Source organism: Neoarius graeffei, chromosome 13 (assembly GCF_027579695.1).
Source record: "Neoarius graeffei isolate fNeoGra1 chromosome 13, fNeoGra1.pri, whole genome shotgun sequence".
NCBI classification, from domain to species: Eukaryota; Metazoa; Chordata; class Actinopteri; order Siluriformes; family Ariidae; genus Neoarius; species Neoarius graeffei.
Window position 1 is genome coordinate 5,488,313 of NC_083581.1, and position 24,521 is coordinate 5,512,833.

The 24,521-nt window shown below is 42.3% G+C and overlaps 1 protein-coding gene across 4 annotated transcripts in view; it reads left to right on the plus strand.

Moving 5' to 3' along the window:
* The window catches only part of si:ch73-181d5.4 (death-inducer obliterator 1), a 93,250-nt gene extending 71,705 nt beyond the window's left edge, over nt 1-21,545 (plus strand). For all 4 annotated transcript variants that reach the window (XM_060937176.1, XM_060937177.1, XM_060937179.1 and 1 more), the window contains exons 10-15: nt 5,522-5,669; nt 5,749-6,301; nt 7,387-7,540; nt 15,996-16,085; nt 16,195-16,390; nt 16,503-21,545. In XM_060937176.1, the coding sequence (XP_060793159.1) occupies nt 5,522-5,669; nt 5,749-6,301; nt 7,387-7,540; nt 15,996-16,085; nt 16,195-16,390; nt 16,503-20,755 (5,394 nt within the window). In that variant the 3' untranslated portion in view covers nt 20,756-21,545. The remainder of the gene's footprint in view (nt 1-5,521; nt 5,670-5,748; nt 6,302-7,386; nt 7,541-15,995; nt 16,086-16,194; nt 16,391-16,502) is intronic.
* Nucleotides 21,546-24,521: the final 2,976 nt, after the last annotated feature.

Here is a 24,521-nt window from a genome sequence, read left to right on the forward strand (position 1 = left end):
TAATGAGTTGCAATTTGGTCCTCCAGCTGTTCCTTTTTTGTACCTTTAACTTTTCCAGCCTCTTATTGCCCCTGTCCCAACTTTTTTGAGATGTGTTGCTGTCATGAAATTTCAAATGAGCCAATATTTGGCATGAAATTTCAAAATGTCTCACTTTCGACATTTGATGTGTTGTCTATGTTCTATTGTGAATACAATATCAGTTTTTGAGATTTGTAAATTATTGCATTACGTTTTTATTTACAATTTATACTTTGCCCCAACTTTTTTGGAATCGGGGTTGTACATTGAAATTGGCAGCACGTAGACGGTTGTATACTGAATACAAAGTTTAAAAATTTATAAAGAACAAATAATGCTAATTAGTATTAATTATGCTAATTAGGTAAAACCGTTAAACTCGCACACTTTCTTCTTCAAAGTTTCACCAAATGGCTTTATTTGTGCAATATAAAGCTGATCTTAACTCTCATTTATACATCACAATGAAGTAGAAATCAGTGTTAATTATAAAATCTGCATCAATAAGCATTGAATGTCTCACATCTATCATTCTCTTTCAAAATAAAAAGGTAATAAAAGATTATTTCTAATCCCCTCTTTATGCTCTGTAGGCCTTTGTATTTCTAAGTCAGGCCTACTAGTGTTTATATGAAAGAATATAAATGATTATTTCAATTAACATTCACAACTTTCAATGCGAACCTCAAAAAAACTGTCTGATCCACATCCAATAAACAATTCACATTAACTGAACTGAAATTGATGCTCGCGTTTCTGACTTGCGTTTTTTAAAAATCTCATTCCCACCACTAAGATCTCAATATTTTTCATCAAAACAACTCCAATAATTATTTATTTACATGAATTAGTTTTGATTTGAAAAAACAAGTAGGTAAAGCTATGAAAACTCACTTCAAAATCTCCTGTGGATCATAACATCAAAACTAGCAGACGGAAAATTTTGTTGAATCCTTCATCAGAAAGCGTGAGAGTGAGAGAACATCCTTATAAATACAAGTGCTCTGATTGATATTGACGAGTAATCCAGTGGGAAACCGATCAGGAGAGAGAGGGAGCCTGACCGCTTTCCCGTGACTCAAAAAGAAAAGTACTGAACAAATCTTAACCAGATACGTTTCGTTGGAAAGCAGAGATTATAAGCTTTTTATTGATAGAAAATATTCAAGCGTTAAGCAAAGACAGGTTTGGAAGCTTAAACGAGCGTCTGCATGCACAATTTTCACAGCACAGCCAGTGAGCATCTGATACGTCTAATTCGACGGTGGCTGTAGCTGCCTTTCTGCGAAACTGTTTATGGTGCACGCGCGGTGCTGTCCGGAGCGCGCCCAAGAGTCTATCTGACGCACGCGCTAAGGTGTGACACTTGCATGAAATTCATAAATTATGGCGGCATGTTACAAAAAATAAAGAAAAAATCCGAGTCCTCGTCTCCAAGTTACGAGTCTGAGTCATCAGTGTTCAAGTCCAAGACAAGTCACGAGTCGGACTCGAGTACTACAAGCCTGCCAGAACTGTAAACTCTGTTAAAATAAATAAATAAATAAATAAATAAATAAACTAATTAAGAAGTCGAGAACAATTAAATGTTTGGACTGCTGAAGTTCATGATAAGTTTTACCTGCATTTGTATGTTTACTTTATTAATTTAATATGTAATTTTGACTTTATATTTCATGGAAAATATCACATCCGTGCTTTATACGATATTTTTTATATTTTCCATGAGTCCGTATTTTGTAAACCGGCTGTGGCATGGGTGGGAGTATTTCAGAAACGGCTGATCTCTTCCTGGGATTTTCAGACACAACTGTCTGTAGAGTTTACACAGAATGGTGCGAAAAACAAAAAACATCGAGTGAGTGAGCGACAGTTCTGTGGGTGGAAACAAATGCATTGTTGATAAGCGAGAGCCGGAGGAAAATGACCAGACTGATTTGCGCTTTTTTGCCAGGAAGGACAGAGTAACTTGTAGAATCACTCTTTATCAGAATCAGAAGCACTTTATTGCCAGGTATGTTACACACACGAGGAATTTGACTCCGGTTCGACTTAGCTTTCATAGTACAGACAGAAATAAAGTATAGGAAAAAAAAAAACCACACAGAGAGTCTCACTGCAGTGAACTCCAGGGGGAGAATCGTGTTTCTACAGCGACGGCCTTGAAGGCAGTGCTGGCTAGGAGAGCCAAGATAATATTGGAATTTGTTTAGACTTAAGATGGGTAGACGTGTCCTTTTTCGCTTAACCCGCTTGTCCATTCTGGCCACCAAAATGATCCATTTCTCTTTGCAAAGCCATCAACTTCTCCATGATGTTATCAATGTTGCGACTCAAGTTCTAAATAGCTACAGTCTGAGTGCTAACAGCTCTGCCAACCGCCTCAATCATGTCGGGCAGCTTTGTGGGGCTTTGAACAGCTGCCACCGTTAACTGATTTCCTCGATACACCAGGGCAATGCCAAGTCCAATCAGCAAAAACCCTGTGATCATGGTTCCAAATACGTAAATATCCTCAATGTCCTCCACGGAAAGAATCGCCAAGCACACCACATGCCACTTCTCCCAGGCATCCATGGTGTATCCGGCTGCAAACGTTCCGGCAGGACAGGCAGGTTCCCCCGAACCCAAACTTCTAGTCGAGAAGATTGTGTCAATTGCGTGAAGTGACCAGTTGATCAAATCCATAATTTCGATTCGGAGAACAGTGCAGGAAGGGTCTCTCAGACAAGATGAGTCTGCAGAAGCAAAGCAGGAGAGAGGCTTGTCAGGAAGGAAGAGGTTGAGAGATGAGAGGAAAAAACACCCACACATTTTGCTCCTATCAGGACCAGAATGTGTAGGCATTAAAAAAAACCCTCAGCGCAGCATTCCGTGAAGCACGGAGAAGAATTAACACAACAATTACACAAAAACATAGAAAGTACGAGAGAGCAAAGTCCCGTGGCAGCCATCTGCGGCGCCATCTTGGATCTTTATTCCAAAGGTTTGAATTCGCAAAGTTCTTTCATGTAGAATTACAGCCACCGCGGGCATCCGGTCAAGGATGGAGACAGTAGAAGTTTGTTTGCAATCTTTTTTTTCCAATTCTGAACCACTTTCTGTTGGTGGCTTCCAAATTTTCAGAATGTGTACTGTGCGGCGCTCAATTACATCTTCCCTCCCTGCTTCTGCTTCCGCTTCCGCTTCTTATAGCCATCCTTCACTGAATGCCACTCCAAATTATCCCTCTCGGGTATGGATCTCTTTGTTAGGCCATTTTCAACACTCTACAACCGTGGTAAGTAGAAAAGCATCTCAGCACGCAACAGCAGAAGAACGCATTGGGTTCCACTCATGGAGCCAAGAACAGGGATCTTAGAATCAAGAGCCAGTTCCTATTAACGTGGACATGGACAGTGAGTGTATCTGTTAGCAAACAGTCAGAAGAAGCCCTAGGGCCCGAGCGTATACAGCAAGCTAAAGAAAATGCCAGCAGATTGTTAGAGAATGTTTCAGATGTCATTCAGTCTGGCGAGCGTTTTTATTTTCCCTCAGTATGCACTCCACAAGGTGATCTCTGGTGCGTGTTGCACGAGCAGGAGAGTTGTATGCTGGCTTTGCACTGCACTGCAAAAAGTGACAATATCTTGAAAATAGTTGAAACAATCGAGCATTTCCTATTAGAAGAATACAAGACACCAGTTCTGAGATTAAACCTACAGTGGTGCTTGAAAGTTTGTGAACCCTTTAGAATTTTCAATATTTCTGCGTAAATATGACCTAAACCATCATCAGATTTTCACACAAGTCCTAAAAGTAGATAAAGAGAACCCAGTTAAACAAACGAAACAAAAATATTATACTTGGTCATTTATTTATTGAGGAAAATGATCCAATATTACATATCTGTGAGTGGCAAAAGCATGTGAGCCTTTGCTTTCAGTATCTGGTGTGACCCCCTTGTGCAGCAATAACTGCAACTAAACGTTTGCGGTAACTGTTGATCAGTCCTGCACACCGGCTTGGAGGAATTTTAGCCCGTTCCTCCGTACAGAACAGCTTCAACTCTGGGATGTTGGTGGGTTTCCTCAAATGAACTGCTCGCTTCAGGTCCTTCCACAACATTTCCATTGGATTAAGGTCAGGACTTTGACTTGGCCATTCCAAAACATTCACTTTATTCTTCTTTAACCATTCTTTGGTAGAATGACTTGTGTGCTTAGGGTCGTTGTCTTGCTGCATGACCCACCTTCTGTTGAGATTCAGTTCATGGACAGATGTCCTGACATTTTCCTTTAGAATTCACTGGTATAATTCAGAATTCATTGTTCCATCAATGATGGCAAGCCGTCCTGGCCCAGATGCAGCAAAACAGGCCCAAACCATGATACTACCACCACCATGTTTCACAGATGGGATAAGGTTCTTATGCTGGAATGCAGTGTTTTCCTTTCTCCAAACATAACGCTTCTCATTTAAACCAAAAAGTTCTATTTTGGTCTCATCCGTCCACAAAACATTTTTCCAATAGCCTTCTGGCTTGTCCACGTGATCTTTAGCAAACTGCAGACGAGCAGCAATGTTCTTTTTGGAGAGCGGTGGCTTTCTCCTTGCAACCCTGCCATGCACACCATTGTTGTTCAGTGTTCTCCTGATGGTGGACTCATGAACATTAACTTTAGCCACTGTGAGAGAGGCCTTCAGTTGCTTAGAAGATACCCTGGGGTCCTTTGTGACCTCGCTGACTATTACACACCTTGCTCTTGGAGTGATCTTTGTTGGTCGACCACTCCTGGGGAGGGTAGCAATGGTCTTGAATTTCTTCCATTTGTACACAATAGAGATGGTTTTGTAACCTTTTCCAGCCTGATGAGCATCAACAACGCTTTTTCTGAGGTCCTCAGAAATCTCCTTTGTTCGTGCCATGATACACTTCCACAAACGTGTTGTGAAGATCAGATTTTGATAGATCCCTGTTCTTTAAATAAAACAGGGTGCCCACTCACACCTGACTCTAATTTCACCTTCAAATTAACTGCTAATCCTAGAGATTCACATACTTTTGCCACTCACAGATCTGTAATATTGGATCATTTTCCTCAAAAAATAAATGACCAAGTCTAATCTTTTTGTCTCATTTGTTTAACTGGGTTCTCTTTATCTACTTTTAGGACTTGTGTGAAAATCTGATGATATTTATGCAGAAATATAGACAATTCTAAAGGGTTCACAAACTTTCAAGCACCACTGTAGTTCTAGATTGCAACCAACTTATTCCAAGATGTCTTGTCAAGTAAAATTATCTGTCCACGCAGCAAGAGAACTTCACTGGTATGAAGTAATTTTCTCCTCAAATTCGGTTTTCAGTTTTTCGCACTGTGGATTTTGTACCGTTTCATCACTGTGTCCACATACTTGCGTGTTAAATTAGTAATGTAATTTGACTGCACGTAAATTTAACAGTAATTTGCGATACAGTATTTGTACACGCTCCTTATTTTGTATGTTGTTTTTCTAGGAGGGGAAAATGTCCGTTGCTCAGGTCAGACAGGTCCAGATTAAGAAACCTAGTACTGCTGTGTCAGACATCATCAGCAGCATGTTGAAGGACACAACAGCAGAACACAAAGCTCACCTTTTTGACCTCAAATGCAAGATTTGTACTGGTAGGTTTTCACGCTGCTGACTTTGAAATTTGTACACCTAAAAGGTTTCTGGAAACTAACACTTTTTAATGTCCCGTAGGCCAGATTTCTGCTAACGAGGACCCTGATACTAAGACGCTCAAAAAGGATGAGCCAAAGAATGAACAGGAGGAAAAACCTCCATGTGCCGTGCCTTTATCTGATAAAAAGCCTGTATCTGCTTCACCTGGAGACAATTCCATCGTTATGGAGTCTCCTGCTTCTCCAACCACAGAAGAGTGTACTGCTGAGATAACTCAGCCGGACTTTTCTCCACCTGTAATCCCTGCCGTTTCCATAGTGACCATAACAAGAAGGGATCCACGGACAGCAGGATACCGATCTGCACCTTCTCCTTCTGTTGTCTCTGTTCCTGTCCCGGCTCCTGTTCCTGTCCTCGTTTCTGCTTCTGCTTCTATTCCAGTTCCAGAACCAGCCAAGAATCTAAGCACAATTCCTAGTGAGAAGGAGACTGTTAAAGAAGCGAAGGCCACCGAGCTTCTGCAGCCACCAGCGCCTCCAGCACCTCCACCACCCATGCCCAAATCCATTCTGATGAAGCCTTCGGTCCCAGCAGTCCCGACGTTTTACAGTTCACCGAGTCTAACCACAAGGTGAGTTAGCGGTCAGTGAGCAATCATGATCAGTAAATGATAGGGCTGTAACGATACACCCAACTCACGATTCGATTCGTATCGCGATTTTTGACCCACGATTCGATACGCCCACGATTTTTTTTTTAAATGTTTTTTTAAAGTAGTAAATTTGACTTATTAACATTTACTTACTTACATTAACTATTTAATAACAAATAATTCAGACCACTGCAGAGAATGAGTAATATGTATGCAAAAATGAACAAATGTATATCCAAAGATTGTTTTATTTCTCAAAATAATACTGTTGAGCCGGAAGCTGTTTTTTTCGGTTCTGAAAAAGTCATTTTTCCAAATCGTGTAAATCCGTTAAGATTTTTTTTGGGGGGGGTGGCTCTCTCACCGTCTCACTCTCATAGGGCCAATGATTTTCTGTGATCGCGGAAAACAGATGGAAATTACGGAATTTTTATAGTGAAACATTGCTCGCGTGTCAAAATGTAACTGCCGCAGAAGGCTTCCACCCAAGCAGACATGCCTTCAGTGTTGCCAGATATTGCTAACGTTTTCCACCCCAAAATATGTTCAAAACCAGCCAAAAAGCACCTAAACCCGCCCAATCTGGCAACACTGCATGCCTTTCCGGTCAAGTGATTGTGATTGGCTTGTGGCACACCTAGCCAGCCAATGAGCTGCTTGTTTACAGATTCGCTCCCCGCGTCGCAACCAGAATGGCGACCGCTTAAAAGAAACGAATGCTCTGCCAGTGGCGAGTGTGGACGTTGCGTGACTCGCAGAAGATTGTCGCAGGTCGGCGAAAAAACGACTTACTAATAGATATAAAAAAAAATAAAAGTAATTTAAGTAAGTTTAAAATGTAATTTAAATAAAAAGTAAAGTATTCATAAATTGAAGTTTGGAAGCGCCTCTGTTTTTGGGCTGAGGAGAAGTTTGAAAGGGTGTACCGCGATTCTGCCTTCTTGTATCGCGATACGGATCGTGGCTCTGCGTATCGCGATTTCGATTTCGATACGCATATCGTTACAGCCCTAGTAAATGACTATGTATAGATCTCATCATGTCAGCTGTGTGTCTGTTCGTAGATTGCCGAGCTCTCGTACCCCAGCAGACAGCGAGACAAGTCACTTCCTGTCGAGACAAGATACAATATGGAAAGGGTTTCTCAACATGCAGCTGGTGGCCAAGTTTGTCACAAAGGGATGCATAATCTCAGGATCTACAGATGTTCTGAAAAAGGTCTCAGAATGTGTCTTGGATATATAAATAATCTACAGCAGCAGTACACAACTTCCCGATTCTTAACTTCACGTGACATCACATCCGCTTCGTTAGTTATTCAGAACTTGAGCCGGTGGTCTACTAAAGCTCAGTTGACAAAGCGTTTGTACGGAGAAGGTTCATTGCTGGCATGAAAAATGCCTTACGCTTGCGTTGTTCGAATCGCTCAAACCGTAAAACTGATAAAAGTTTCTTCAGGGTTCCTTGTGAACTAATAAAAAAAAAATGGTGAACGAACACAGGATTTCACAAAAAGACGTAGAGAAAGGTGGCTTTTGAACCTCGCTTAATGAAATCGAAGGGATCCGAGTCGAAGCACTTGGTGAAAGGTTTGTATTTCCCTCTCAGCTCTGTCCTTAGTGTTTTCCAAGTACTTTTCTTGCTGCGTCATTATTTTACGGTACTTTTTTGAGTCAGAAGCGCTAAAGTCCCCAGCTGTTTCTTTGTTCACTCCTCACAAAGTCCATATGCATGAAGGTCGCGACAAAGTTCTTCCCCAGTGCTCCGTGATCACTTCTTCTCCGTCTTGTTTAACTCAGATCCAGGTCTTTAAAGGGGTTTCTGATGATCTTTGTGAATGATTTAGCTGAGAGATAAGAGCCAAGACAAGTGAGAATCAAGCCGACTGTTGTTTGTTTACACTTCAACTTACCGTACAGCGCTTCGTTGTAAAGACGTGAAAGAAAAGCTTAAAAAAACCCATCCGTCCACGGGCAAAAACAATCCAGGATTCATTGGGCAGCGACTTGATCCCGAGGCCCTTTACCCAGCCACATACAACAAAGTTGTAAGCCTCCATACTCTTCTACGCTTTCATCTGTTTTGCGGTGTAGAAGGACGTCTGCAACACCAGATAGTTGGAGATGTTGTGGAACTCGACTGTAGGCTAGTTTTTGAGATCGTATAACAAATCCTATATCTATATAGGATATATATATCTAAAGGCCTCTGCATGCTCGTGCGACAAGGCTTTCGCAGATAGCTTTTCGCAGACAGTTGTAATTTATCGTTGAGCGGGGAGTAATAGGCGTGCGCGATGTTATTCACCGGCACAACGCAAGGGGGCGCAAAGTCGCTAGGAGTAGTTGGTGGGTGTGGTTAGTGGAGTGTTTATCCTCCGGTTACTTATAATGACTAGAACTTTTTTTTTTTTTTAATAATGACTAGAACTGGAGTCGTATAGATGTCCGTACTTCCTCAATCAACCGCTCTTCGTGCTGCTCCATCTTCGCTCGTGTTTTTAAAAATGCCGGTTGTGAAAACAAACCAAACCGGGAAAGTAGAGAAGCGGAAGTGCGTGTACAGCGGACCAATCAGAGCCCTCTTGTCTGCGAGGCTTCTGCGGTGGTCACAATTTTTGGGAGGTGCGCGCAGAGCGTCTGCGAAGGTGGGGGGGCTACGCAGACACTGTCTGCGACACCGTCTGCGAGGACTGCGTTGTCAGCATAAATTGGCCTTAAGGCCAAGAAAAAATAATTGTTTGTTTCCTATTACATCTTGAAAAAAATAGGGTAGGTAGGTAGGTCTTTTATTTATTTTTTTTATCACACAAAATACCAGGTAGGTAGTTTTTTTTTTTTTTTTTAATAAATTTTAGGTGTGGGACAAACAGTGGCACATAGTGGGGAAGTGTCATTCTGTGACTCAACCATCCAGAACCAGGCCTAAGAAAACCAGTGAAGCTTGTGGAATACAGGATTCGGAGCCCATGGATAAAATATGGAGTGCTCGGACGCTTAAAGGAACTATAAACATAACTACAAATGTTGAACCTTAACTTTATTAGGAACACTATGTTGTGAACTTGTATGTTTAATATGAATACAAAGAACATCGTGATATGGATACCGCCGTTAGCCTGGGCGCTGTGTGTATACTGTTTGCATGACTCGTCCAGCGGAGGATGATAATGTTCGTAGAGTTCTTTTACAGTTGAAAACTTATAAAATGAACTTATTGTCTTACAATCTTCCGTGTTGTCGCAACCGATCACGGTAATCGAGAACACTTCGTTGGCCGCCATGATGCCTAGCGTTGCGTACAACACAAGCCGGAGTTTCCCGGAAAGAGGTCATGACGTCAGATTGAGGCCGTGAGAAATCAATGAGTGTTTCTTGTCCGATATATGCGTTTTAGAATTAGTCACTTGTCAGATCGACAATATTATGCAAATCGTAATGCGGATATTTTTTTTTTTCAAAATTTATTGTTGGTCGGCGAAAATACTTTTTCTTTTTTTTTTAAACATCTAACAAAAAAGTCTAGGGTCGGGGCATTTTTTAAACGGTCGGTCAGGTAACCGGAAACAAACAATTATTTTTCTTGGCCTAAAGCCAGCAGTGGCTTCTAGATTACGAGCGTACTCTGATAAGTTATCGCTAGTTGTTTGCACTACGGCAGCCGTTTTGGTTCGCTAGACCACCAGCTGTTTTACCGGAAGTGAAATCGCTAAGAAAAGTCACGTGACTGAAACCCAAGGATTTAAAGCATGGCTCTCAATAGTGGACAAAGCAAACAGATTTCATATCCATGCTATTATTATTATTATTATTATTATTATTTTGACAAGTAGCATCAGTAGGCTAGCAGTTACGTCACGTCACCTCACCTCACATCACCAGTACTTTTGTTCAACAGCTAGAGAAAGAAAAACATACTTGCTAGTCAATTGACTTTCGTAAAATTTAAGTTTTGGGTTTTTTTTGGTATGTATGTACACTATATAGCCAAATGTTTGTGGACATCTGACAAATCACGGCCATGTGGTTCTTCCCGAAACTTTCAGAAAAAATTTCGAAGCACACAATTGTATAGAATGTCTTTGTATGCTGTCGCATTACAGTTTCCCATCACTGGATCTAAGAGGCCAAAACCTCTTCCAGCATCACAGTGCCTCTATATTTTATTTTATTTTTTTAATTTATCCTTTAGTTTACCAGGAAGGTCCCGTTGAGTTACAGTATCTCTTCTTGCAGGGAGTCCTAGCCAACATGGCAGCAAATAAGATAAAGTTTCATCTACACTACCGTTCAAAAGTTTGGGGTCACCCAGACAATTTTGTGTTTTCCATGAAAAGTCACACTTTTATTTCCCACCATAAGTTGTAAAATGAATAGAAAATATAGTCAAGACATTTTTCTGGCCATTTTGAGCATTTAATCGACCCCACAAATGTGATGCTCCAGAAACTCAGGTGGTGTTTACATTAGACCGTATCCGTCTCGTTTTCGTCGCGGATGCACTGTCCGTTCACATTAAAACGCCGGGAAACGACTCCACAGGCGGAACAACTTGAATCCGCCAGGGCCCACGTATTCAATCCGGTTCGTATCTGATCCGGTGCTGTGTAAACATTGAGGAACGAGGATACGCTGTGCTGAGCTCTAGCTGACGTCGTCATTGGACAACGTCACTGTGACATCCACCTACCTGATTCGCTGGCGTTGGCCATGCCACGTTGGTCATGTGACGCGACTGCTGAAAAACGGCGCGGACTTTCACTTCCTGCTATTTGTCCCGAATCACTGCTCGTGCGCTCTGTGAGCTGCGCATGGCCGGAGTGCGCACCCTCCAGAGGGCACTCGCTGTTCAGGGCGGAGTGATTTGGAGCGCAGGATGCCTGCGGAGCCGAGCGTATCCGTGTATTGGCGTTGCTGTGTGCACGTGAATCGTTTTAAAAACGTTAATCTGATGATCCGCTGATACGGTCTAATGTAAACCCCACCTCAATCTGCTCAAAGGAAGGTCAGTTTTATAGAGATCTTGCATGTGACGTCACAGCCGATCCAGATTGTGACAGACGCCATCTTGTAGGTCAAACGCCATATTCCGCCTTCTACTTCTGCTTTTACTTCTACCTTTTCTTCTGGAAAACCCTACTATATACAATTCTACTACAATGGCTGCGGCTACAAGCTCTCGCTACCTGTGCATGGTTTTTATGTTTTTTGTGTGTATTTTTGCGTGTTGTTCGTCTGTACCGGACTTCAATATCCACTACAACCGTATGGACTTACTGGACATTGGTTTCCAGCAGAAAATGACGGTTTGTAGCGATTTCCATCGCATGCACAACATTCCGGCCGAGAAAAAAAACCCAAAACATTCTGGACGAGATTGCGAGACCAGCGGGGTCTCCGTGGATTGTTATCGGAAGCAAAGCGAAGGAGGCGGTGCCGGGAGCCGAAGCAAAAGCGAGGCTGTAGAGCCGGCCTGTTGACTAAGCTCAGAAAACAGCCACTCAAATATCCACTGCCAAGCCGCTACCTCTCCAACGCCAGATCCATGTAAACAACACGGACGATTTGGAATTACAACTGGAATTACCTTATTCTATTCTATAATCGGCTGGTCAGTGCTATACTCAATACTTACTTACCCATCCAGTGAGGATCATTTTCTTGTTTACAAGATGCCACATCTGAGTCGCTGACAAATCCTGAATTTCTGTAAAGATAACTGTCCAGAGATTTATAAGCACACAGTGCTTCACCACTGAACAGCGAGGGAAAGTTAACGAGGTAATTATACACGTCCGGGTATTCCGCTGGCAGTTCAAAATCCGGTCGTGAAAACTCCGTCCGGTAAGCCATAAGGGTCACTAATCTGTAGATCGTTTATTTTAGACATATATCTAGTTATCTGTTCATTAGAAAAATGAGCCGTGCAGTCCGTCGGTTGAAATTGATCCATTCTGCACACGAGTGCAGCAGTATTCAGCGGTGTTTTTGACTGACATGATGGCGGTTGTGTACTTTCCGGTCACGTGACTGCAAGATCTCTATAGCTTCTCTAAAGAGCTCAACTGTTTTCAGCTGTGCTAACATGATTGTACAAGGGTTTTCTAATCATCCATTAGCCTTCTGAGGCAATGAGCAAACACATTGTACCATTAGAACACTGGAGTGAGAGTTGCTGGAAATGGGCCTCTATACACCTATGGAGATATTGCACCAAAAACCACACATTTGCAGCTAGAATAGTCATTTACCACATTAGCAATGTATAGAGTGGATTTCTGATTAGTTTAAAGTGATCTTCATCGAAAAGAACAGTGCTTTTCTTTCAAAAATAAGGACATTTCAAAGTGACCCCAAACTTTTGAACGGTAGCGTACTGTACATATACAAACAGAGACGGGTAACGTTTAACACGGACTAAAACACAAGCAGACACAGAGAGGCGATGACTAAAATTAGCTATGGAAAATAAAAGGACACTTATTTAAAACAATGAGGATTGAGTTTGAGATTTTTAAACACATCCATGTGGTGCATGTGAACAAAAGGCAGATTTCCGCACTTCTGTTCGTGTTGTTGGAGGCTGAAGTAGAAGTCCCACCTGTACACAAAGCGAGCTCCATGAAGACATGGTGTGTTCACGCTGGAGCAGAAGAACTCGAGTGTCCTGCACAGAGCCCTAACTGAACTCGACCTGAACTTCTACTGGAATGCCGACTGCGCCCCAGGCCTCCTCGCCTAACATCAGTGCCTGACCTCAATAACGCTCTTATAGCTGAATGAACACAAATCCCCACAGACACACTTCAAACTCAAAGTATGGTGTATATTTAAACAAAACGTGCTTCACAATGATGTAACTATAACACAAGCTACTTGTTCTGAATCCCACACGGTTTACAAAATACGGATTCACGGAAAATTAAATACAGAGCATGGAGCTTTTATTCACGGATCTGTGATATTTTCCATGAAATATCAATAGTAAATTAATAAACGTATCAATGCAGGTAAGATATTTTAATTATGAACTTCGACAATCCAAACATTTAATTGTTTCAGACTTCTTAATTTGTTTTATCCGTGATCCGTATGAAATCTTTCATATACTGAAACATCCGTGACCATCTGTAAATTACTAGCGTCCGTATTAAAATCCGTCATCACTCCATGTTTTGTATCCTTTTTTAAAAAAAAAAATTTACCTGTGACCATTCGCTACCTAATCCCTACTTTCTACATCAGTCTTCGGGTGAAATACGTAAACTTCACCTCCTTTTGGCAAAAATCTCTTATCGAAAGACTTGTCTGCTGATTAGTTAGCGCTGGCTCGACTTTATCTGGCGCTTCTATCTCCATCATGTAGCTACCATCGGCGGATAACATCACCGTGGAGACCGTCTTTGCGACGTCATTGTTCCGTCGACTCCATAGACGTCGCCAGACCCATTTTAGGGTAGCTCCAGCCACCCTATCTTATGGCAAAGCCACCCTATATTTTTTGACCTTTTTTAAATTATTTTTTTTTTTTCCCCAAAAAAAACAAAGGCAGTAAAGCACTGAACATGAGCCATCAAGAACGCAAGTTAATCCGAACAACAGTTTCTGCTTGCTTATTTATTGTTTAATGCAATATTATTAATATCGTTCTGATTCCTCCTCATTGGCTCTGTGTCAAGCGTCACGTCGAGTGGTAGGCTAGTAGGACTTAAAAAACTACGCGGGCATTCTGCAGCAGGCGCGGTGCGGGCTTCCATTGAGTTGGGTTTGCAGAGAGTCAGAATTCTATGCTTTCATTTGCAGACACACACGGTGAGATTGTAATTTGATGTCAGTGGTTTGCATTTGCTTAACTTTACCTAGGCTATATTGAGTCTTCTGTAGAATGTTTACATGATGATTTGTGAAGCACTTGCCCTCTTCAGTTTGCGCAGGAATGCATGACACCTACCATTGTTTTTTTTTTCACATTTTTGTAGTTTAGCTGGTGAAGTTGCTTCAGCAAGCAATTAAATGATGAAAGCAATTTTAAAATAGAATAGAAATGGTGGGAAGTGTGTCCCCAAGGTGTGATGCTCTTGAAATAATGAATTGATTGACAGCCTTAGTAGGTGCTCTGAAAAATGTTCGGCGCGCGCTGCGCGCGCACAATACCTTTTCTCCTCTGGGTGCTAAGCTACCCCTGTCTCTCAAACCTAGTGACGTCCCTGGTCGACTCGTAGCAATGTCCATAAAATTAACCATCTCTGATGCATCATCCGTACGAAATCCGTAATATACCGAAACGTCCATGACCAATCCGTAAATGACTAGCATCCGTATTAAAATCTGTAACCACTCCGTATTTTGTATCCTTTTTTTTAAAATTATAATTCGATAGTCCGTGACCTATCTGTATTTTGTCAACCACCAGCATAGATAGATAAATAACACCCAACCTTTTTCAGAATAATACAAATAAAGTGCATCGCATAAACTGTCCTGCTAGCATAACGCACATTTTCCTCTCAGTTAATGATGTCAAGAAAAATGAAAGTGTTACTCTGCTAGCCAGAGTCTAGCATGATCTTTTATGACTTGTGATAACTTGCTGACTTTTTCTCCAGGGTGCAAACATGACGTCATCTCAGACACTTAGGAAAATGATCATGTCCGGCACCATAACGAACTAACTAGCTAGCTTCTCATAGGACTGGGGAGCATGTTAGAAGTTTCACTTCCACTTGTTGGCTAGCTAATGCATTTATGATTTGTCCATCCCTGAACATTAATCATATAATTAATTAGTTCAATTTATTTCTCACACCCAAGGTTACTTTACAATTAGGGAAAGGGGGGGGGAGTCCACCAAAAGAGGGTCAGGATGTAACTCCAATGGCGCAGCCACCCACACCGTCTGCACAGCTGCTGCGCAACACCGCGCTATGGATCCACAAAGCGAGCTGCCGCACAGAGCGCCTGCACGGCCACAGCGACGCCACTGGGCAACACCGCACAGAGCGCTGGACAACCCTGATGTTAAAAAGAGCAACAAGCTCACTGCAGTCCATAGCAAGGAGCACAGGCACCACCCACGGCGGACCAAGGCCCGAAGGGAACCGACGCCCAAAACTGGGTCCGGAGCTACGTCACAACCGGCGGACAAAACATGCAAACAAAAAAAAACAAACATAAACCACACAAACACAAAAAGCTCCGGTGAGAAGCGCCAGCCAAAATGCGCACAGCGTACTCTCAACCGGAAATGGAAATGACCGAAAAACATGCACGTAGATGCCTCGTACAGTACAAGTCCAAGCTTACATACACTGTTGAAGAAAGACCAGAACCAAGCACTACTGATTATTTGGATCTGAAAAGCAGACACATGCTAAAAAAAAAAAAAACCATCTAGTTTGCACATGTAAAAGTCTGGGCTACGTTTAAATTTATTATTATTATTTTTTTATTTTACAACACGTGATATGATTGTCACATTCATGTCATTCCAAAGGTTTGATGAACTAAATTCTGATAAAACTTAAAGGTTCTATTGAAAGGCCTGCAAAATGGAATATTTTTGCATGTCTTCTTGCTGTTGAATTAACTCAACCTAAAGCCATCTGATACTTGCTTGACCTGTTGAACAGCCCTCACCAAATGGATAAACTACCATTTTGTTTTCGTCTGTCTAGGACTTGCCAGATACTGTTCACATTGGTGGTCGGATATTACCACAAATGGTTTGGGAATATGTTGAGAGAGTAAAGACATCTCTAACAAAGGTAAACCCATCAACTCGCTTCTAATAATTGTCTGAGTAGTATCTAACCTTTTAGCGCAATTCTCTTAATTCACTTCTTGTATTTGGGTTGGTTTTTTTTTCTTCTGCAGGAGCTCTCTCTAATTCGTTTTTATCCAGCATCTGATGAAGAAGAGGTCGCATATGTCTCTCTGTTCTCGTATTTCAACAGTCGCAGGCGATTCGGAGTGGTTTCTAACATTTGCAACAATATTAAAGATCTTTATCTCATTCCTTTATGTGCAAATGAGTCCATTCCTTCTGTACTGTTACCGATAGAAGGCCCAGGTAACTATGTAAAGAACTATAAGCTGCTTTGATGACGAATATGGTTGTGTTCAAATATGGTTTCTTCATATTGTTGATTTATTTTTATTTTTTTACCAATTTCATCCATTAGGACTTGAACAGAATCACCCCAATCTTCTAATTGGCCTGGCAGTTTGTCAGAAACTAAAGCGTCCCGGAGCACAGACGCAAGACATTGATGAGAAAAGACCAAGAATCCAGACACCACAAGATCTTAAAGTGATCAACCTTCCTACCAAATCTGCAGTTCCTGATGTGAAACATGACGACCCTTATGACCCAGATATCGCAATCAACACTACTCCACCTGGATCTCCACCATCTTTGAGGTCACCTGATTCATCTTCGTCTTCCTTAAACCCTCCGTCTGGAACATCAGTTCTTTCTAATAGTCATACTGTGGTAACTCCTCCAGTGTCCACTAGTGCAGATGTTGCAAAGATCATGTCTTCCAGCGTCCCACCACTTTGTAGCACCTCTTCCACCACGATTACACCACTCCAAACAATTCTTAATACAATATTTGGTAAAAAGAAACAAGGCCCTGAGTTTGTACTGACTACCAGTGAGACAACTCCTCCAGCAGTAAAAGAACCAGTGACACCTTCTCCAACTGTAGACCCCATCATTCAACAGTATCAGCAGACTCCTAAGACAACAGTGGAGTTTGATGATAATGATAGACCCTATGACCCTGAGGAAGAGTATGATCCAGCGTTAGGATATCAAAATCTCACTCCCACGAAACCACTTGAAATGTCAAAACCTGATGCATTACTTTCTGGTGCTAATGATAATGGTGATTGTGGTGGTGATGATAGGCCCTATGATCCAGAAGAGGAATATAATTTGGGAACTAAACTTGATTCTGTCCATGCAGTTAACACGACAAAATATTCTGATACTAAACCATTATTAAGAACCTCTGCAATAAAGGATGATGTCGCCTATGATCCAGAAGATGAGACGGTGTTTGAAGAGATGCAGAATTTCCTTACAGATAATAAATCTGCCACCTCTGAATATGGGACGCCATCAAGCATGTCATTATCTGAGCAGCAGAAAATGTTAGAAGACTTGAACCGGCAGATAGAGGAACAGAAACGCCAGCTTGAGGAGCAGGAGGAGGCTTTGCGTCTTCAGAGAGCAGCCGTTGGGGTTTCCTTGGCCCATTTTTCTGTTTCTGATGCTCTCTTGTCGCCACCACCAAGTTTCGGCAGGGAACCAGATGAGGAAATGGAAAAAACACTAACTGCTACAGCAGTTAATCTGAATAGAGATCCGAGGCAATATAGACACTTGAGCCAGAATGCTGTTAATCCATCACCGATGGGTCATACCGACAAAGAAAGTGTTAATGAAAAAAGAGAAAAGTCTATTGACAAGTGCCCATCAAACAGTTCTCTCGAACAAGATGCGTCAAAAAATGGTCAAGATATGTCATTAGCCAAGTTAGATGACAAAAGGCCCATCAATGCGGATACATCAATGTTGCATTCCGTGACGAAATCAGAAAAAAGTACACATCCAGGTGCACCTGCACTGCGAGAAGGTGGCTCTTCATCATCTGGTAACGAGAACGTTCAACACTCCCGTTCACCGTCAAAAGATTCGGGCAAAACAAGACAAAGTTATACATCCAGGAGGCATCACCACAGCCCTCCCCAAAGACGATCGAGACATGAGACGCGTAGGTCATATCATGAGAAAAGAACCTCCGATCAATCGAAAGATGATGCACATCGAAGAAGAGGTAGACGTTCTCCTGAACGGTCCTCCAGACGAAGTCGCAGTTGTAGTCGCAGGAATGAAAGAGCAGCATCAAGGGAGAGAGAGCGGCACCATCGCGGAAGTACATCATCAAGACGTGGTAGTAGGTGGGATGGGCAGTATTCAGCATCAAGCTCACGTTCAACTCGAAGTAGAACATCTCCAGAACTGGAAAATAATCAATCTAAAGAGAAAAGTCAAAAAGAGAAATCAGCCTCGAGGCAGAAGAATGAGCCCAACACTCAGTCGACGGACAGTACAAACAACGTAGCATCTCAGCAACCTCAGAATCAGAGTGATAAATCTCAAAATGATGCTTCTGGGAGTGGAGAGCCAAAAGTAACCAAAATACAGAAAGCTGATCTTACGAAACCTGAAACTGACCAGTCCCACCATAGAGCTCAACCATCCTCTGATCTACCTTGTGATACCTTTTCTCAACAGAAGCAAGAGCAGTTAGAACCAAATCAAATCAAAGCAAATCCATTGCAAACAGAAGATTGCAACAAAAACAAGCCACAATGTGAGAAATCATCAATCCAGGAAAGTAGGAACAATGAGCCCTGTAACAGCAAACATGGTAGTCCGAGAGCAATTGTATTACATAATAATGAGACTGATTTTAGTCATGGTACAGATGAACAGTCATCATTGCAAGAGTCTGATCCTCCTCCTCCTCCTCCTCAAAAGACACCTAAAATAGAGAGGGAACATTTCCCAGAGCCCGATGAGGCTTCTTCCAGAAGTCCTCAAAAGGTTTTGCCACAAAGACCACCACATTCACGAGATAATGGTTCTGAAATGATGACACCCCAAAACCAGGAAAGTAATTTCTCAGTGGATGACACTTTACATCCTAGAGACTTTACACCACAACAAGCTCACTCCATGGTAAGTGTTGATTCGCCACAGTTGGAAAATGATGTACACAGAAACATCCATCCTAGAGACCAGTTTAGACCAAGAGCACCTGAGGTTCAGTGGAGAGGCCCACAGCATAGGATGGGTGGTCCAAGAGGTCACACACCAGTGCAGCCCAGGATTCCCGGAACTCCACAACCTGAGCGATTTGAGAGCTGTAGACCTGCAGGTCCAAGAGGTCAAAGACCAAGGATATTTGATGATTCTGGGCCATCTCCAGAGTTTGGACCAAGGGGTCCAGCCTCTGTACCCAGAATATTTGAGGGCTCTGGGCCTCGAAGGTTTAGACCAAAGGGCCCAAGCCCGGTTCCTAGAATGTTTGAGGGAGCCTCAGCTCACCCCTCTGGACCCAAGGGACGATTCCCAAGACCTGGAATGTTTGAGAGTTCCGGACCACAAAATTTTGGACCCAGAGAAGCAGTCTCGAGTCCTGATATGTTTGATGATTCAGTAAACTTTGAAGGGTCACCGCAGAGAGAGTTTGATGATCCATGGGGGTGCGATGTACCTCACCAAGTTGATAGAGAACCATTTCCAGAATTCAGACGCCCTAGAAGACACGGCCCACCTCAACAATTTCGTGAAAATATGCTTGACAGCAGAGATTCAGAGCAACCAAATTTTAATAATTCAAGACACTGTGATCCTCCATTTGGTGAGGCAGAAGTAGAGCACCTACCACTTCAGTATTCAGACGATCCAATGGATTATGGGCCTGATTTTGCTGATGAAAGTTTTATTAATCCACATGAACCAAGAGGGCACAGGAATCCAACTCCTCGTACTGTGCGAACCCGGAGTTCAGCACGTATTCGGAACCCTCCACACAACCAACCTGAAGGACCTCAATTTCCTGGAATGGAATTAAATGTAAAAAGATCTCACCAGTTTGATGACTTTAGAGATCAAACGATAGAAAAGGAAATGGTTGAGTCACGTTTTGCGAAGCCTGATATTTTTGAAAGTGGGAGAGGTTGTGAAAGAGCTCCTCAAAGAGGTTCAAGAGGTGCATGCTTGAACTCGGCTCAAAATCTCAGGGGTCCAAGAGCTCCATCCCCTCGTTATCGCGACCAGAGGAGGATGCCTCTTCCCCGAAACACAGAGTCGCCTGAAGACAAACCATGTTCTCCTCGTTTTTCACTGCCATCCACCTCCAAACCTCTAAGGTCACAGGTGCCTAACGCAAGTGAGTTTCAAAACCCGATACAATCAAGGATCAGGTTGGATGGCCCAACTAAGGAGCCAGATATTCGCCCTTTACGGCTGTCTGGCCCTTTGCTCCCAACACCCCCTGGTGGCCCAATAAGATTTCACAACCCTAGAATGCAGAGACCTTATCTTTACAAGGAGCGTAACTTGCCTCGGCGTTCTCCTGCTAGAGGACCCGTGGGTGACCCTGGGGTGACGTCAGGAAGCTTTGATGATTATTCAGACAACCAAGAAGGAGAGGTGGAAGAGTTTGTAGACAGGGAGGAAGAATTCAGTAGGCAGGATAATAATTCAGGAAAGCCATGGTGTCGAGAGGCAAGAAGGAGTAATATCACTACAAGGAGGGGTCACGGTAGTGAACGAAATACCAGAGAGGATACTGGTGAAAGAGTGATTGGCAGAGACAGGAAAATGAGCAGAGATACATATCAAAATAGGCATTGATACAGGAAGCATTAGAATATAGTCCTAGTCCAGAGGTAATACAAGTAGGTCACGCACTGATTGGTCATGGAACTGAGATGCTTCTCATGGAGAAAGAACAGAAAAAGTCAAAATGGTTGATTTTGAGCATCAAGACCAAAGACGTTAAATAACATGTAAACTGACAAAGTTCATATATGCTTTCTCATGGAAATGGTTTATCAAATACACAAAGTATTTGTGGCAAAAAAAAAAATCACATTAATAGTTTCTTTAATTTACTTTTTCAAGAATTTGGTTTAATCAGTAATGAGAGATTTCTGTATTCTGCACATGTTGTCAACTTTCCTTATGCCAGACTAAAAAAAAAAAAAAAGTGTTCTCATGTTCTGCATTGGTCATTTTTGTTTGTAGCAACATCACTGAATTTTTTTCCCTTGGGGGGAAAAACAAGTTTCTTTTTGGAAAATTATTTTAATTATATTAAACAGTTGCCAGTTTATTCTTCATTAAATCTGTATACCAAATAAACTGAAAACTGTATATCTGTATATATGTATAGACGGAGTTGGCAGTTTTTGTAGGTGTACAGATTTGGTAACAAATAAATTGGGAACACTGTGTACATCGTGAAGCTGAATGATCTCAACAGTTGTAAATATTGGTGTACATTTCGGTTCATACATGTTTTATAAACTTTCCTACAGAAGCAGTGCAAGGTATCGTGATAGGCTGTTAATAATCTCACATGAAGGATCACAAGGCATAATGTCTTGCGGTGATTATTTCATTAAAGAATGAAAATGTAAAATCTTGTGTGTTTTTCCTTTAAACGTGTTTTTAATGGGTTCATTCTTTTTAGTAAGGTTACCTTCTGACGCTTCATTTTATTTAAATGGATCTTTTTATGTAAGGTGACCTTGGGACCGTGAAAGGTGCTATATAAATTAAACTATTATTATTACTGTACAGAATTTTTAATTTCAGAATGAACTGAAAGTAAAATTCAAACCGAAAGTTAACGTGTTGGACAGTCTGATTCAGGTTATACTTAGACGAACTCCATAAAAGTGACACATTTGTGCAAAAGTCTGGAAGAAGAAGCCTTTGTCACGTGTAGACTCGAGCACAGTGAAATTCCTCCCCTGCGTTTCATCCATCTGAAGTAGTGAACACACCCATGTGAGCAATAAGCATACACACGTACCCAGAGCAGTGGGCAGCTATGCTACAGCACCCAGTTGGGAGTTAGGTGACTTACTCAAGGGCACTTCAGCCATGATGATTCCCGGGAAGGTGCTGTTCATTCACTCAACTCCTCTCGCGTTTTTCCAGCTGGTCCTAGGAATCGAACCAGCAACCCTTTGGGCCCAAGGCTGCTTCTTGAACCTTCAGGCCATGGCTGCCCCCATGGGCTGGATTAGTTTTTGCATCAAATCAGTATAAAATCATGGCCTGCTTGTAAAGATGAAGGGTTTGTAAAAGTTCGGGAAGGAATATTTATCCGATTTACTTAATTTAGGCGTGTTTTCCCTATGTGGATAAAGAGAATGCTTATTGAAATATAATGAAGCTACCTTTTCATAAAATTTGTGTGTTTATAGAGTTAAGTTTGAGACCAAGAGATGGGTTCAAGGTGAAAGGGGTTTTGAGCCAAGTAAGAGAATCTTCACACATGCATGTATTGTAAAGTAGATACGGTTTATTCCTCATGGTCACCTCACAGCTCCAGGGTCCTGTCTGGGTGGAGTGTGTATGGTGCCCTGCCATGGACTGGTGTCCCATCCAGGGTGTATTCCTGACTCGTTATGGGATACTCCGGATCTGCCATGACCACCACGAGTAATGACCGACTAATAGAATTGTATTTAAACAAACTGTCTGCTAAACAGGCATTTAGCAGACGCTCTTATCCGGAGCAATTGGGGGTTAGGTGCCTTGCTCAAGGGCACTTCAGAGAATTGAACTGGTGACCTTTTGGTCCCAAAACTGCTTCTCTAAGCTTTAGGCCATGGCTTCCTCCATTATTTCACTCCAAAATGGGCAAGACATCAATACCTGCTCTGAAAAATATTTCTAAATAATAGGTTTTAGACCAAAAAAAAAAAAGAGAAGCTGGTGCAGTGGTTATGTGAACTCACAGCAAGCAGGTTCTGGGTTTGAACCTGCTGGTCAACTGTTGTCTTCCTGTGTGGAGTTTGCATGTTCTCCCCGTGCCTGCATGGGTTTCCTCCGGGTGCTCCAGTTTCACCCACAGTCCAAAGACATGTGGGGTTAAGTCGACTGGCTACTCTAAATTACCCAGAGGTGATGAGTATGAATATGTTCGTGCTGTGATTGATAGACTGGTGACCTGTCCAGGGTGTACCCTGCCTTCTGCCCAGTGGCAGCTGGGATTGGCTTCAGCTCACTCACATCTACCCTGCATAAAAGTGTGAAAAAGACTGATGATGAAGAAGAAGGAAGCCAAAAACAGAGAAGAAATGTACTGGTCATGTAGGCCAGTGATTCTCAAAGTGAGATTTGGGTACCCCGTGAGTGTGTTATTTTTTAATCTAGTTACAGTGGTGGAAACCAGAATCCACCTTCATAAAAGTTTATCTCATCTCATTATCTTTAGCCACTTTATCCTGTTCTACAGGGTCGCAGGCAAGCTGGAGCCTATCCCAGCTGACTACGGGCGAAAGGCGGGGTACACCCTGGACAAGTCGCAAGGTCATCACAGGGCTGACACATAGACACAGACAACCATTCACACCTACGGTTAATTTAGAGTCACCAGTTAACCTAACCTGCATGTCTTTGGACTGTGCGGGAAACCGGAGCACCCGGAGGAAACCCACGCGGACACGGGGAGAACATGCAAACTCCGCACAGAAAGGCCCTCGCCGGCCACGGGGCTCGAACCCGGACCTTCTTGCTGTGAGGCGACAGCGCTAACCACTACACCACCGTGCCACCCATTTAAATAATATTCATAATATAACTGTTTTTTCGCGGTCCGGTTTCCATCAAATCGTGCGCGCTGATTGGCTCGCGAGCAGTCTGGAATCCTACGATCCAGACCCTGGTTATGGACCTTTTGGCGACTCGTTCGTTCACAACATTTATTTTCGCATTTCTCAGTATAATAGCATTAATTTTACAGCATGGATAGCGATAATGACAGTGTTCACAGCGAAAGCGAGTTTTACTACCCTGGTGAAGACCAAATAAAAGAAAGCGTTTCAGGAGAAAGCAGGTTTGTTCTAAATATGGTTTCCCTTTCGGGCGCTCTCGTTTTCTGTTAGAATTTGGTAAAGAAAAAAAAAATATTATTTACCAGCTTAAGGTCGGTCCGTATGGTGAAATACCGTGACCTCGGCCTTGAATACTGACCTCGACCCAGAGGGCCTCGCTCAGTACTTTCAAGACCTCGGTCACGGTATTTCACCATACGGACCTTCAGCTGCTAAATAACACATATATGTATTAAGTGAAGTCCTTGGAATTTATTTTAAATTTAAAAAGTGGTACAAATTAGTCTGAGAACCAAATTAGTTGATGGTTTGTAGACTGTGTGTTGACTCTTAATTTTGCAAACTTGGATTTATAAAGACCTGGCAACCTGGCTGCGAGCCCCCGTCTGACGTCACACAATTGAGTTTGAGGTGACAGCTTGTGACAGAAAATGAGCGACGGGAGTTAATTAAATTATTATTATTATTATTAAGTTTAAAATTGCTCGAAACTCAACAGATGATCAGGTTTGTTCTTTCTTAAAATGATTTAAAAAAGAAAAAGGTGT